At 43.9% G+C, this 15,581-nt stretch overlaps 2 protein-coding genes across 7 annotated transcripts in view; both read left to right on the top strand.

Moving 5' to 3' along the window:
• The first annotated feature begins 2,046 nt into the window (after window positions 1-2,046).
• ZBTB6 (zinc finger and BTB domain containing 6) lies at window positions 2,047-6,874 on the top strand. 2 transcript variants are annotated; one of them, XR_012996790.1, is made up of 2 exons: window positions 2,047-3,557; window positions 6,517-6,874. XR_012996790.1 is itself a non-coding variant. In XM_076355812.1 (1 exon), exon 1 carries the CDS (start codon window positions 2,101-2,103, stop codon window positions 3,382-3,384), a length of 1,284 nt encoding a protein of 427 aa, XP_076211927.1. In that variant the 5' UTR covers window positions 2,047-2,100; the 3' UTR covers window positions 3,385-6,345. The 2 variants fall into 2 exon arrangements, 1 of the variants encoding a protein (XP_076211927.1); XM_076355812.1 differs by lacking the exon at window positions 6,517-6,874 and having other exon boundaries at window positions 2,047-6,345.
• Window positions 6,875-7,275: 401 nt separating this feature from the next.
• The window catches only part of RC3H2 (ring finger and CCCH-type domains 2), a 30,897-nt gene continuing 22,591 nt past the window's right edge, over window positions 7,276-15,581 (top strand). For all 5 annotated transcript variants that reach the window (XM_076355691.1, XM_076355688.1, XM_076355689.1 and 2 more), the window contains exon 1: window positions 7,276-7,337. The gene's annotated coding sequence lies outside the window, so the exon portion shown is untranslated. The remainder of the gene's footprint in view (window positions 7,338-15,581) is intronic.

The following is a 15,581-nucleotide window of genomic DNA, read 5'->3' as shown; positions in this document are numbered from 1 at the left end:
ATGATTTGGTCAAGATATATAGGTTTTAAATTCACCCTGCGCTGTGGTGGTGTCAACGTCTGAGAAGGCTGAGACTGCTGGCCGTTCAGTTAAAGGGCTGTTTGTGGTCATTTGGTGAGACCATGCCAGAAATAAATAGGAAAAAGAAGAGATGCAGAAGACTGCTTCTTCCATGAAAATGGACGCATTTGTTGGATGAAAAGTGACTTCTTACTAACGTCTGTGCTTTTGGCCTGGCAAAAGGGTGCAGACCAAAAGATTTATGCAGGAGACAGCTGCGTGACTCCAGAAACACTGGAGATCTAAGAGGGCAATATGCTGATGGCACGGTGCAAAGTGCACTGGTGGTAGAGTTCATCTAAGATTTGCCCCTATGTGGAACAGACAAGTGGAGAGTAGAGAAGAGGTATTAGACAAGAAAAATCCGGCTAATGCTTCTTCTCTGAATTACAGATTAAAATGGAGTGAGAATTATTATAAATGGAATATACAGAGGCAGCTGGATTATAGAATAAGATGAACTTAATTGTCCGTGTATGTAAAATGTTGTCTTCATTGCAATGTTCCGATTAGTGAAAGACTAGATCCATTGGTTGTTGCTACTGATGCTGCATATTCAGATGAGGACTATGGCAGTTATCATAATCTGTGTGTTAATGTGTAGAATACTATTTGCCGGTAAGTGGATAGTCTCACAACTTAATGTGCTGTACAACTTCCTGCATATCCTAAAAATAACTGAAGTCTATTACAAAAATATTTTAATAACTCCATGAATATATTAGGATTTTTTTTATGTTGGTATTTTATTTATTTTTTTTTTTATATAGAAGAAAATCTTAGAACTCCTAGGTTTACCAGAGGTTTAGGCTCACCACTTTTCTGAGTGGTGGTAGCTTGTGTAGCATGTGTTCCTGCAGCATATGGTGCGGCTGCACGACCTCCTGTATAGATCAGGGATGAGTCTTTCCTTAATTTATTTTTCTTTTAGAAGACATGTTTTGCAAGCTAGTAACCGATAAAATTGAAGTGTCAGTCTTTTTCTCCCCTAGCTTTTTGGCAAAACTTAGATAGCTGCCGCTGAACTTTTTTTAAAGTAACTTAAAAATTAATCGTGTGGGGCTGATTTTGGTTCTGGAGTCATTGGGAGGACTAAAGGCGAGGAGGGAGAATCAAAATGTTGAGACATACTGAAACCGTTGAAAGAATTCTAAAGTCACGTTAAATCTTGATTTTTAACAACAAAGGGGGGAAAGTAGCCGGCCCTCCTGACTTGGTAAGGGCTGAGAAGGCAGAATGGACGTTTTTCCTTTGAGATTGTATAATCGACGGACTGAGCATTAGCTACCTCTTCAGTGACTGGGCAAAAGTCTTAGCCTAAGTATTATTACCAAAGCAGGCGGGTCAGGGGCTGTCGCCGCAGCTTCCTCCCCGCTCTGGGGCCGGGACGGTGGCCGGGGAGAAGCCAGCTGCTCGGCCCGGCGGCGCGCCTGCCCCTCGGCGTGTTCTCGCCGGCGGCGCCTGCCCCCGCGGCGGGGCGAGGAGGAGCCCCTGAGCAGCCGCTCTCCGAGATGCCTTACGGGGGCGGCGGCCCGGGGCGCCCCGGGCCGATACGTTGCTACCTCTACCGGACGTTTGGCGAGGCGCGCCCCGTTGTCGGCGCGGTGCGGTGTCCCCCGGCGGCAGCCGCTGTAGCAGTGCCAAGTCTTCTAATAAACGTGCTGCTAACTCTGTCTCCCGCCGCCTCTCATTTCCCGCCGCGGTAACGGCGCCCGGGGGGGGGGGCGGGCGGCCGCGCCGGAGCCGTTTCCGGCGCCGCTGCCGGAAGGGGCGGGCGAGGGAAGCGCTTCCGGGGCGCTGCGGCACCGGCGGCGGAGCGCGCACCGGCTGCGGGGACCGGCCGGGCCGCGGCCGGTGAGTGGGGCGGCGGGCGGGCGCGGCCGTTGGTAGCAGCAGGCGGCTCCGCGGGGCCCGTCAGCCGCCGCGGGGGGGGGTGGGGTGGGGGGGCGAGGCCGCGGCTGGGCCCCGCCGGTGGGGGTGGCCTGGGCTCGGCGTGACTCTCTCCGGCGGTGCCGGTGCCTCCCCCGCAGGAGCGGCGCCATGGCTGCGGACTCGGAGGTGCTGCACTTCCAGTTCGAGCAGCAGGGGGATGCCGTGCTGCAGAAGATGAACCTCCTGCGGCAGCAGAACCTCTTCTGCGACGTCTCCATTTACATCAACGACACCGAGTTCCAGGGGCACAAGGTGATCTTCGCCGCCTGCTCCACCTTCATGAGGGATCAGTTTCTGCTCAATCAGTCGAAGCAGGTGCGGATCACCATCCTGCAGAGCGCCGAGGTGGGCAGAAAGCTGCTGCTGTCTTGTTACACGGGTGCTCTGGAAGTCAAGAAGAAGGAGCTGCTGAAATACCTCACCGCCGCGAGTTATCTCCAGATGGTTCACATTGTGGAGAAGTGCACCGAAGCTTTGTCGAAATACTTGGAAATCGATGCTTCCATGGAGAATGGTAACCAGGCTGCAGAGAGGTGCCATTCATCAGACGCTGAACTGAGAAACGGGGATGACGTTTTAGATAAAGACTGTGAAATAATTGAGATCTCTGAAGACAGCCCAGCAAACGTAGAATACCCCGTGAAGCAGGAGAAGGGGGACATGTCGCGGCCTGTAGTGCAGAGCTTGATCTCGGAAAGAAAGGACACAAAAACCCCAGAAATATCAACGGTTGAAATCGGATATAAGGATGATGAAATCTGTATCTTCAGAATGGATTCTATGAGCGTAGCCAATGTAGAAAATGAGCATTTTCCTCAGCCTTGCACTTCCTCTAAAACAAATTTATATTTTCCAGAAACCCAGCACTCCTTGATAAATTCTACAGTTGAAAGCAGAAATACAGAAATGTCAGGAAATCACTTTCAGGCTTTCGTCAGTGACAATCCAGAAGGAACTTCTAGTCTGATGAACGGGTTCCAGAGCCTGGACGATTCTGGCAGTTCATGGCGGCACCAATGTCCGAAGTGTCCGAGGGGATTTCTGCATCTCGAGAACTATCTTAGACACCTAAAAATGCACAAACTCTTCTTGTGTTTGCAGTGTGGCAAAACGTTTACGCAAAAGAAGAATCTCAACAGACACATACGGGGGCACATGGGCATCCGCCCCTTCCAGTGCATGGTGTGCTTGAAGACCTTCACTGCCAAAAGTACGCTTCAGGACCACCTGAATATACACAGCGGTGACAGGCCCTACAAGTGCCATTGTTGCGACATGGACTTTAAACACAAGTCTGCTCTTAAAAAGCATTTGACTTCTGTTCATGGAAGGAGTAGCAGCGAAAAACCAAACCTGAACACTGTTACAAAAGTTAAAATAGACTATGATTAACAGATGGCTGGATGTGGAGCCAGGCTCCACAAAAAGCTCCTGCCTAGTGAAATTCTAGATGAAATTCTAGATGCAGATCCCCACATAATGGAGAGAAGCACAAATATGTGACTGGTGATCAGACAGGCCTTGCGAGCAGCGAACTTGCCTGCCGTATTGAGGTTGCTATTGCTGTAAGTGCAAAAAAGGTGTTTACTAGTTGAAAGTAAACTGCAAAATACGGGAAATGATTTCATGCTTCTCTTCTATTATCCTGGACGCATTCTGATTCGCTCCCTGCCCCCCCCCCCCCCATTATGTTTTGCACTCCCCTGTTTCAAGGGCAGGCACTGCCGATTTTCAAACTATTACTGATACTGCAGTAAGCTGAAGCCTGAGCTGTGATGTTCCTGATCTATAAAGGCTAAGGAAAGGGGATGTTTATTAAGCAAATAAGTCATTCCCACCCAGTTCATGTACCATTTATGGTGAAATCATCTCCTTACTTGCCCAAACTTTGCTAGATCTTTCAACGGAAAGAAGGCATGTTTTCATACTCAAGTCTGTGATACTTAAGAAAGAACACACAACAAACAAAAAATAATCAAAAAATACTCAAGGAAGCTTTCAAATTGCCTCTTGCAAATAGAGAATTGGTAAAAGAGAAAGAAAAACAGTATTGCCTTGCAGTTCATTTTTAACTGGATAGTCTCATTAGAAGGACTTGTGTTCAGTTTTATGAATGAGTTCTGAATTTTTCTAAAGTTCTTTCTTCTGATCGTTTTTTTCTGTCATACCAGTGTTTTGCACCTGTATTTGACTAATTCTGATTAAGTTAGTCCTGTTTGTTGAGTTGTAACATTTGCCTTCATTTTTTACAAATCTTAGATACATACAGTAACGTGAAAAATTAAGCTGTGTGCTGTTAGTAATAGCCGTTTCTATGTTAATTTTGAAAAACAATCCTTTATATCTTATTAGGAATGGCTTAGACATAGAGGTCTTCTCATACTCTAATTCTGTGATACGGTAAAACAGTAACTACGTGTGCTTGGATAGGTGTGTTTGTCAAAGGTCGTTTCAGTTTCATCACAAGCATCGAAAGCCCTGTAATGCAGACTCTTTATCCTGTACCTGTCGTTGACTGGTATATGTTTCTTCTACTTAATGTGATACGAATAAAGAGTCAATTCAGTTGTTAATATGAAATAACGGTACTTACGCTAGATTCTCTCCAATTAGCAAAAAGCAGTAGTTCTTAATCTTGTCTGTATCGCGAGGGTACACTTTCCTTCAAGTTTCAGAAGTGCTGTTACGAAGTTCTTGCTCTGAGTCCAGAAGTCTGGCCTGCGTGCTCCGTAACCTGGCTGTTTTTAAAATGCAAGACAATAGTTTTTAATGTCAGTTAACAGGTTTCACTTACTTTCCTTCCCTGTGTCTGTGAGTGCACCAGCCATTGTTTGGGGTTTTATTTATCGGCTACGTGAGGGGTTAGGTGTGTACAGTATCTACCGTGCAGTTTCCTGTTATTATCTGTAATAGGCATTACTGTCTTCATCTACTGGAAATTTCAGTTGAAGAGTTTTTAAAAACTTGTTTCGCGAGGGGTTTTTTTACGATGATGTTATCTGATGTTACTAACACTTAAAGTACATCTTAGTTGGATAGCAGCAATGTTTGCAGGTCCCAGTTCATACTAGTCCTTTTTGTGGTAGGCAGCTTATGTCTTTCTCAAAACCCCTGTAGTCTAAATAGGCAAGTAGTGCGTTCTGAAGCCGAGCACGCCACTAGTGCCGTATTCCTCCAAAAATTCACAAAAATGTCTGACTTTACATAGGCAGTTGACTTGTGAAGGAGTCCTTTGTATTGGATCACTGGAAAGGTGTGCGTGCCAAGTCTGCACACCTGGGTGTCCCTATGAATAATGACAGAAATGACACCCCCAGAGTACGTAGCTAGAGTAACTGAATTAAAATCACCTGTTTTATCCAGTACTTTAAGCATAAGGCCCAACCTTTCACAATCTCTGCTATTATTTCATACTAAAAGTTGATAATTTGCTTTATTTTGGTGATTTTTAACTATAGTAATTGTCATGACAATTACTATAGTTAAAAGGTTTGGGAGTCATTTATGGTGCAACTGCCTGACATTTTGCAAAAAAAAATTGCATTTTATAGCATTGTCTTCTGTTTGCATTCATTAGTCTGTCACTGTTTACAGCCTTTTTGACCTTGTGATTAGTATTGTTTGCTTGTTTTTCACAGAATACCATTCATTTGGATTCTTATCTGCGTAAAAATTAAGACACTGGTTTTCAAAAGCATGCTAGTACCTGCACTTGCTCTTACTGTATTTACAGCTGTTAACTTGGATATACGTACAGGTTTGTATGTAGCTTTTCATTTGTGTCCACAGACTGACTTAGTTACTTAAACTCCTTCATCCTTGGAAGAGGTCATAAAACAAGGCAAAAGTTTACTTCCCTCCCCCCATCCTTTTTACATTGGGCTGCTGTTACTGTAGTTCAGTAAATAAATGTATTGTGCATTTATGGGACAGATGTGGTTCAACTGTGTTTTTGTTCAGTTAATATGCATTTTTGGCAGGTGTATGATTATCACTGATAACACTTCAAAAGATCATTCCTTGTTCTTTGTTAGACTGGTTTTTGTAGGTGTATGCATGGGTATTTCCCTGTGTGTCAGAGGGGAAACAGAGGCTGATCTTTTGAAGTGCATCTTCCGTGGGAACAGCATTGCTAGTTATTTTGGTTTGCTGTTGTATTGCATGTAAACATGAGAGGGAGTTGTGTTGTGTGGCGGGCCAACAGCATGTTCTGTTCAGTGGCTAGAGTGTCTTGGTAAGCTTTGTGAACAAAAACTGATTTTGTGCACGTGTTCACATTAGTGTTTCCTCTCCCCTGCCCATACATGTAACCACTTGTCCTGTCATAACACAATAAATGAAATGCAAACAAGACATTGTTTCAGAAATACATATGCTTTCTTCTAATCGCAGTTAAATAATTCTGTGCATACCTTACTTAGTATTTACTATTTTGGCTTGCTATAGTGAGTAAACAAGATGTTGTAAACAAAATACGGTGTTCAAGTGGCAATCATTTAGTAACGCGTTTTTTCTGTCCTTCAGAAGGGTCTATCAGCAGCACCTACTTGTCGGACGAACGCTTTCTCCTCAGAAATCACAAGTCTACGCCGCCTTGGCCTTGACTGTCCCTTGACCAGGGACATGAGGTGCAGCCCCCGGGCTTTTCTCTGGGGTTGGCCTGTGGTAAAGCTGCAACGCAGGCGCTCCCGACACCGCCTTTGCACCGTGCCGGCCCTGAGGTGGCCTCGCCGGGCCGGCGGCGTCCGTGTGGCGGCTTGGCCTCTCACCTCCTCGGGAGGCCGTGGCGGGTGGCACCGGGACAAGCGACGCGCGCCAGAGACGGCCTCCAATCCTCTCATCCTTCCGAGCGCTAGTAATAATAAAGTTATTAATTAAAATTTAAAAAGGACTATAAATAATCGGCGCTAGCAGTGAAGACGGGGCGGTGCGCGACGAGGAACCGCTGAGGCGCCACCGAGGCTAGGCGCGCCGCCAGGGGGCGCTGGCAGCGGCGGCTGCCGCTTCCCCGTGGCGGCGGGGCACGTCCGACGGCGCGTCTGTGCCGCCGTCTCGATGGTAGCTGCCCAGCCGGCTCCCACAGTGCCCCGCGACGCCCCCCCTCCCACCGCGGTGGTCACGTGCGGGGCGGTGGCGGGCGCGGCGCGGCCGTTGGGCTCTCGCGCGGCGGCGGGCGGGTCTCGCGAGAGGGGGCGGGGCGGCGCTCCCGGCTGTCAGCGCGATGAGGAGGCGCCGCCGAGGCCCCCGCCGCTGCCTCCGCCGGGCCGCGCCGCGCTGCCCGCCCCATGGCGTGTGAGAGGCCGGGGCCGCCGCCTGCTCCCGGCCCCGCCGCCCGCGCCTCGCAGGTAGGAGCGGGCTGGTCGGGGGCAGCCGGCGCGGGGGACGCGGTGACCCGGCGGGGCCCCGCCCGCCCCCCCCCCCCCCCCTTCCCCCGCCTCCCGGCGCCCTGCGGGGTCCCGGCGCTGCGGAATCCGGGCGGGGAGCGGGGCCGGGCCTCGCCCGCCGAGCGCGGCCTGTCAGCGCCCCCGCCCCGCCGGGTGCCGGCCGCGGCGCGGGGGAGGGGGCTGCCGGCCCCCGCCGCTAGGCCGCTGGGCCAGCCGGGGGACGTGGGGCAGCCATTTGGTGGCGGCTCCGAAATGACGGCGAGAGCCGGGGCCGGGCACAGGTGCGCGGCGCGGCCGGCGGCTTGCTGACAGCGGCCTGGCGGAGGGGGGCGAGGCTGCGAGGAGACCCGCCGGGCCTTCCCGCGGCGGGTGCCGGGGCTGCTCCGCGCTGGCACTGGCGAACGTAAGGCGGTGAGGCTCCCGGTTACCTCGCTGGCAGACCTTTCGGGGCGCCGCAGCACCAAGCCGCCAGTTCTGTGGTGTCCTCCGGTACGGAGGAGAATTGCACCGGTATCATGAGTATTCCCGCTCTTGTGGAGCCGTGCTTTAGGGTAATGGTGGAGGAGAGTCATGGTGGAAAACAGGCCCTAGAATTGCACCCATCGCGTCACGTTTAACGTGTCTTAAACAAAAAACCTAAACAACTGAGCAGGGAAAGCGTGTCCTAGTTCTGCTGATGCTTGAGGTGCACTGAGGATTTTAAGTTAAGTGTAGAAGTCGGCACAAAGCATAGAAAAGGGCAGCAATGTGATTGGAGAGAGATGAGTATTCGGTTACGGTCAGGGTTCAAAGTGGAATGGCATGTATCTTTAATGAGAGAAAATAATGACAAAGTTTAGGCTGGCAACCAGGAAAACTTCTGACGTAGGTCTGTTTCACTTTAAGTGCAAGCTTAGGATTTTGGTTGGGTTTAATTGTAATTGCTGTAGCTACTCTTGTGATCGTTCTTTCATGCCCGTTATAGCTATATCAGAATGTTGAAACAGAAATTAAAAACAGTCCTTCAGATTACAAGAGTCTAAATTTGTAATTGTGGCAGAAAAGATTTTCTCATTTTAAATGAGAACCAATAAGTACAATTGTAAATCTTCTGAATCAAAATACTGTTGTTTGACCTTTGGTCTGTCTTAAATATCTGTGGAAATTCTAGAAATGGAAGCTTGTGTTGCTAGTATAAGTATTATTCTGTGAAGCACTGAATTCTTAATTTTTGTAATTAATCACTTTCCCGAGACCTGCATGCCTTGTTAATGAACTTTTTCTTGTTTCTGCAATGTAAGCAAAGCTTTCCACAAGAAAAGGTTTCTTATTAACTCGTGTTCCTGTCTTGTTTGAGGTCATGGCCATTTCTCTCAAAAATATTAAATGCCAACAATTTTAGTGTCAATGCTTGAGATGTCCCAAACTTAAGTCCTAGTCTTGAGTGTTGATTTTTTTTTTTAATTTTATTTTTTATTTAAGGCTGGTTTGATTTACAATAGATAGAATATTTACAGTATCCAGAGGGTAATAGCTAGTAGCATTTTTGTTAGGTGTATGGTACATTTTGTTTGGTAAGATTTTGTATACCCCTTGATGGGATGAATAGAAGTGGTTTTTCCTTACTGACTGGACAATCCTAATGAAAGGGAAAAAAAACCTATATCCGTGGGCATATTAAGCTATTCTGTACAAACTTTAAAAAGGCTTTCCGACTCCGATGGAACCCTCTGTTTTCTTGCTTATGTCTCAGAAAGGAATTGGTATTTCATTAAAATTATTTGAAAAATGTTAGAATACGGAATTTCTCTTTTGTAAAATGCATAGTTGAAGCACGGAGGTCATGCTAAAAAAAAAAAAGGCATGGGGAGCTAAGCCATCCATGAGAGTCCTTATTCTCGGAAAATATTAATGAAGAGTAAGGAATTCTTGAGTGTATTTCTTCTTGAAGTAATCGTGTCAAAATAGATCTGCTTAGAAATAGATTCCCTTTCTCTGCGTTCAGTGTAAGTTCAGCTGATTTTGGTGGCAAAGAAAATTTTTCATTTATTTGCCCTTCAGTTAGTCCTGAAAAGTCAATACTGTTACAGGAGCTGAATTGGTATCAGGCTTGTGGCAAGGACAAACTGTCCTTTCAGTGACACCTACGAAACACAGAAAAAGCCCCACAGTGGCATTACATAATTATATAGGAAACTTTTAAAACCTAGTAACAGGATTTCTGCTAGCAACACTTGAACAGGAAAGAGCAGGTGTGAAGCGTTGAGGATACACTGACTGTAGTGTTGACCTGGGGGGGGATTTACCTCTGAATTGAGTGAACCTTGGCAGTCACCGAGCAACCACGAACTTAAATTTGTATTAGTGAATTGTACCACTGTTCATAGGGAATTATTCTTCAGCCACATGTTTTAGGGAGGCAGAGGAGATCTAAGCTTTAATTTTTTGAGAAGATAGCAAGTGAAGCATCCCATAGCTGTTTTGGCAAAACATGATCTGGATAGAGATATTTATTCTAGTATGTCACAAAGTTTTCTCTTGATAGTTTTCTGGAATTTAAATTGGCCTGTAGATACTCCTAGTAGCATTAACATTCAGTGAAAAAATTGCATTGAAATACTATTTTTAATGGTCATTAAAGACCTGCTTTATATATAGAATTTGCACGTGATACAGAGATTTTCATGTGACAGATATTATGGAATATAGAAATAAGCAAGTCTGCTCTGTAAAGAGGATTTATTTTAATTTCAAGCTGTCATAGCTGAATGATGCAAAGCTGTTATGGGGATGGCCCTTTTCTAAGCCTTTAATGAAGCTAGTTTTTTAGATCTATAGATGATGGCTGTTGAAGAGAAGTGAATAAAAGATTCTAGCTCCTTCAAAGAATTGTTTAATACTGATAATTTGATTACGTGGACACTAAGTTTTTGACCTAGTTAGGATGCTTTCAGAACGACATAACTTTGGAAGGAAGGCTTGAAAAAGCTACTTCCTTGCAGTGCAAACAAACAATTAATCTGCATAAATGGAAAATTGTAATGGAGATCACTTAGAAAATACCATGATCTCTGCAGTCAATATTAGAAGCAAGTCAATATCAAGGACTTTTTAATTTAGTGATTAAAAATCAATTGAATTCTAAGATTTAGACTTAAATCCACTGTGGGATTGTAATTGGACTACCTTAATTTGTGAAAATGCCATATAATCCCACAAGTTTTTCAAGATTTTCCTTCATCTGTAGAGAAGGCTTTTCTTTGTTCAGCTCTGACAGAATTATTCCATGTCGCATTCTTGTACAAGCTCTGCCTATTAGACTTTCCTTTGCCCGTGTCCCACGAGGGACCTGATCAAGTAGGCCTGAGCAGAGCAGACCTAACGTGGAGCTACAAGACTGCCGCTTCTGTTCAGAAACATGGCTGCTGGTGGTACTCCTGCTTATCTTTTTTTACTAGGCTATGGGGGAGCTGAGTTCAAGCCTTCAACCCTTCCTTTGAAAAGGGATGAAACTTGCATAGCTCACATTTTGGTAAATGCCCTGACTCTGGGCAATGTGCAGCTTTGAAGGGGATCACTCCTTACCTTGCGTTGAACCTGTCTGAAGAGAAGAAAGTTTTCTTAGGCTGAGACCCATGCTTGCCATGCCTAGGAACTGGGGCATGTAGCTGGGGAGGAGGCACTGAATTTTTTTGGTCCTTGCTCAAAGAACTATACCTAGGCTTGATGCAATGACTGATTAGTAAAAATGCGCAAATGATCTTTACAAATGAAGGAAAATACAAGTCGTCTGCTTGGGCAGCTGAAGACTAGGCTGCAGTTGTCTTTGAATATTCAGTCCTTTTATGTGTGAGGAATAGCTTCAAGGGGAGGGACTGAAATTGCCCCGTCTCTAAATGCATGTGTTTGGATGCTTCTTTGTAAGATGAAAACATGGGTTAAAAGTATTTAAAAGTAATTTAATTTGTATCTGTTAGTGTAGGTGAGAAATCTAGTCACTGAATTAAGATGTGAGGCAACACCAGCACCATTAACTAAAGAATATCCCTTTCTCTATTTTTGTGTAAAGTTGTTGAACTCCTGAGGTCGTTAGCTTCTGGTGTGGGGAAGTCAACATCTCCTGGTGTTAGGCATCTAAGCCCTGGATAAAGGTAGACTTCAAGATAAAGCATTGTCATCAGAATTTCTAATTAGCTAGTCCAGGCAACGTTCAGCTCAACGTGCTGGTTCAGTATCATGTCGTGGGGTTCTGAAACCTTTCCTTGCCTTGCTTAACAAGTAGTGATACTGAACTCAGGAGGCCAAGTGCCAAATGTTTGGCATTGCTCTTCATAGATCAAGCCTTCTGTTTTTAAAGGTTGGTTGGAATTCCTGCAGATTTGTGTCATGTCCCTATCTTCCAAATAGCCCTTTATTATATCTCAACAAAATGTGATAATTTTTGGCTGGGTTCTGGTTGGCTGGTGCGTATATGCTGATAGATCAGAAAAGTAGGCAGAACAGACAGATAACTGCTGAGCCTGGTGCTGTAGCCTCTCCTGGGAAGCATGCGAACTTGGATCTTTCTCCAGATACCATTTCATGGAATGTCTATGCATTTCAGACATGACACATTAGGTTCGCTCAAAAATGGTCCAGGGGTCCTGAGGTTCATGTGGGAGAGGAACAGGCTAATAGAAAGCATGATCACCTAAGCTTGGTTTCTTTAGGAAATCAGGATTAAGTGATATTTATCATGTCCAAAGGTTGTTGAGTAAGTACAATGACTTGGATTAGTTGTAAAGAATGTAATGGGATTAGGTAGCTAAAAATTAGTGTAAATTAAGAAAATCTAAATTTTACAACTTCTATCATTTGTATATGGTACAGCTGTTCAAGGAAGGTTTTGGGGCTTCACCTTACACACATCCCCTTCCAACTTCTTAAAATATTCTAGTCTAAAATTATCATGAGAAAATCAGTCATTTGTCGTTGTTACTCCACTCCATTGCAACCATTACTGCAGTGGGAAAATATTACTGTATTAGAAACAGAAAATTAATCAACTGTAATATTTTTTATTTATTATGTAATTTCTGAATTTAGGCTTGTGCATTTTTCAGTTTGTCATCTGAAGTATTGCTTCTAATAGTAATACTATAAAATTTATTGTAACTGTACTATGTAAACATCTTTTAAGTAAAAACTACCATGTCTTTTCAAACTGTTTACCTTGTATGTTTGGCCAGCTTCTGTATCAGCCATTTCTTTGGGATTTTTTTTTGCAGGGTGCTTCTACTTCAGTGGGGAAGAGAAGTCCTGTGTATGTGTAGAGATAGATAGCATGTGTGCCAGAATGAACAGATAGACCAAGGGTAATTGGACTAACTGAGTATGCTGCCTGTTAAAAACAAACCCAAACTGATTTCTAGTTTACCTTCTTTATTATGCTCTCCTCCTTGTGTTTGCTCAGTTTACAGCACTGGAGCAATTTGTTCTTCAAGAGGACATCCCTGAAATACATTGTTTCTGACAAGGAGCAAGAATCTATTAAACATTTGGCTTATGCTTTTTGTAGAAGTTGACACGATAATTAGGAGGTGTGAGATTGTTTTCTTAACACACTGGAGTGCAAGAATGGCAGGATAGCTGGCATGCTTAATAGAGTATGGAGACTTCCTCTGTGTATGGCTGCTTGAAGTTCTAGGAGTTGAAGCCTTTCCCAGCTGTTTGCTGATTTAATTAGATTTTTTCCTGTCAAGAAATCTGAAGGTCAACACATGCTTAGTAGAAGCTGTCATTTACGATGATTAAATACTCCGAGATGGATCTTTAAAAATTGGTGGTGCACACTTAAAGAATCTGTTGTGTTTCATTTCTGTGCTGGTCAGGAAGACAAACAACTATATTTTAAAAGCTTGTAAATAGAGAGGTGGCTGTTTCTTGCAAGTCTCTGAAGTATCTGCGGAAACTGAATGTGGGTGCTGTCTCAGAGCAGAGATTCCTGCATCTGAGATAATTAATGAGCGGTGTGGAAATAGAGACTGTTTATTAGATCGTTAGTGACCAACAACATAGTAGCAATTGAGCTGTGTGTGTACTAGCCTTTTCTTAAACTTTTCCCTGTGTGAGTCATGGTAGTAGCACACTTCCCAGAGTCATCAAGTTTGTGCTGTTACCTGTGTCGTGCAGTCAGACAGGTGAAGAAACACTGATAGCGTTCCTAGGTCAGCAGCAGCGTTGGTGTTAGTATCTTGACATTTCTGGTAGTGCTGGCAAAAAGCTTCAAGGAAAGTGTTTACTGCGAGGCTTTACACTACAATTCTGTGCATCTCTTATCCTGCCGTTTTGGTAGGGAAGCTGAAGTAGACGTGCTAAAGGAAATGGTGGGATTCTTTATAGAGGAATTAAAAATCTTTCTAGGCATGTTGGCTCATTGTTTGGTTCTGCTTTTATTTGTTTTGCTTTTGAATTTCCTTGGTTAAAAGACATATGTAGCAATAGCAGATTAAAGAGGACTGCAATTTTGTTCATCCCCGTAAGAGCTTTGATTGTGCTTTCCTAGAAGTTGGATGAAAATCTGTTTTGTCCAGTGCATGTGAATATTCTGGCTTATGTTGAAAGTGTTACCTCAGCAGTTTGGTTTTGAAGGGACAGGTTCAACTTTCAGTTTGTTGTGTTTTACACTTACTATGGGAATTCATTTGGGGGAAAAATCGCTGCATAATACTGAAATTACTGAGATAAGGACATCTTGTACAAGTATCCTGTTACTAAAAAGGCACTGAACGTTCATAGTACTAAATAGAATTTCTAAACAGATGGTCATAATTAACATAAAATACATCCACAGATCGAGTTTATTTGGTGTTCTAGTAATTATTTCAATGGTCTGATACTTTAGCATTAATTAAACTGTAGCACAGCCAACAATGGAATTACAGTAAAGAGTTACTGAATTCGAATGCGGAGGGGAGATCTCAGCTTCCTCAAAACTACCTTTTTTCCATCATCGAAGGAAAAAAAAATAGAATGTTAAACATGTAATTACAACATTTGTGTATTTGCATTTCTAACAAGCTGCTAGGAGAAGCTTGTTCATAGCCTTGAAGTGAACTAACTGGTCTCTAGGTTGCATAGAAAGTCAACATCGTTGCACATTGCAGCAGAGGGTGGGGCTGTTTAGCTCTTTAGATGAAGCTATGAATTTAATACTTCATGATGAAAGCTTGACTGTAAACGGTTTCGATGAACTTCTTCGGTCTGTTATTTTTTTCAAGAACGCAAGTTACGTAAGATGGGATGTCTTTCAGAACGATTTCTATAAATCCATATTTTCTTTGGAATACATTTATGGAAATGATTTGCCTGGTACTACTGCACAGAGTGAGATGTTTCAAGAGAAAAGACTTAATAGCAAGCCAGTTGAAGTTACTGTTTGCTTTATCATAAGTTTTGTCCTAAATACCTGGATTTTCAACACATCAGAGATTTTCTTGCTGTGAGTTCATGGAAGTGGAGTTGCATTGTTGTGTAAGGTAGAGATGTGAAAAGCAAAATTGAATACAGCAATCTCTGCCCTTGAGTGCTCCAATGGGTTCTTGGGAGAAAAGGGGGAAGTAACACAAGAGAATCATAAAACTAAAAACTATTCTCTCATTCTTTTTGTGTTTTCTTATGATTCTTAACTTTTGTTAATTGATTTGTCTTTGCAGAAAGAGAAAATGTGTCTTGGGAAAAAAAGCAAAGCTGTGTTTAGTTTGGTGTCTGATTAAGTCTGAATAAGATCTGCAGAAGAAAGGCATTGTTCTACTTCACTTCAAATGGAAAAAACATTTTAACACCCACCCCCCCCACCCCCTGCAAAAAAAAAAAAAAAAAAAATCTGTGTCTTCTCCCCATCCCAGGCCCATTCTACAACCAGGGAGTGCTTTCAGGGTTTTGAAAACTTGAGGTTAGATGAGATAGTGTGAGAGATGGTTACTGTGATTCATGCCTTTACGCTTTCTGTGCCAATAAATGTCGTCGTCTTCCTACACTAAAGGTGTATTTAATCCTGTGAGAAGAACTTTAATGTCATTTATTGTGAGTAGGTTCGACTTCAACTTACGGTAGTGTGCATTAATTCAGTTCATGAGCCTTTTTTGATACAATTATTAAACTAGCACAAAGTTGGGGTTTTTTGAGTACTTCAATGTAAGGATTTGGTTTTATTCTGTAAAATATTGAAATGTGGGGTTTTTTAAA

The sequence above is a fragment of the Aptenodytes patagonicus genome, chromosome 18 (genome assembly GCF_965638725.1).
Source record: "Aptenodytes patagonicus chromosome 18, bAptPat1.pri.cur, whole genome shotgun sequence".
Classification (NCBI taxonomy): Eukaryota; Metazoa; Chordata; class Aves; order Sphenisciformes; family Spheniscidae; genus Aptenodytes; species Aptenodytes patagonicus.
The sequence above is the reverse complement of the archived record's forward strand: the minus strand, read 5'-3'. Positions and strand labels throughout refer to the sequence as shown.

Bases quoted from the DNA above. Each gene is read 5' to 3' on its own strand.
- ZBTB6 (XM_076355812.1), top strand. From the start codon at position 2,101: ATGGCTGCGGACTCGGAGGTGCTGCACTTCCAGTTCGAGCAGCAGGGG.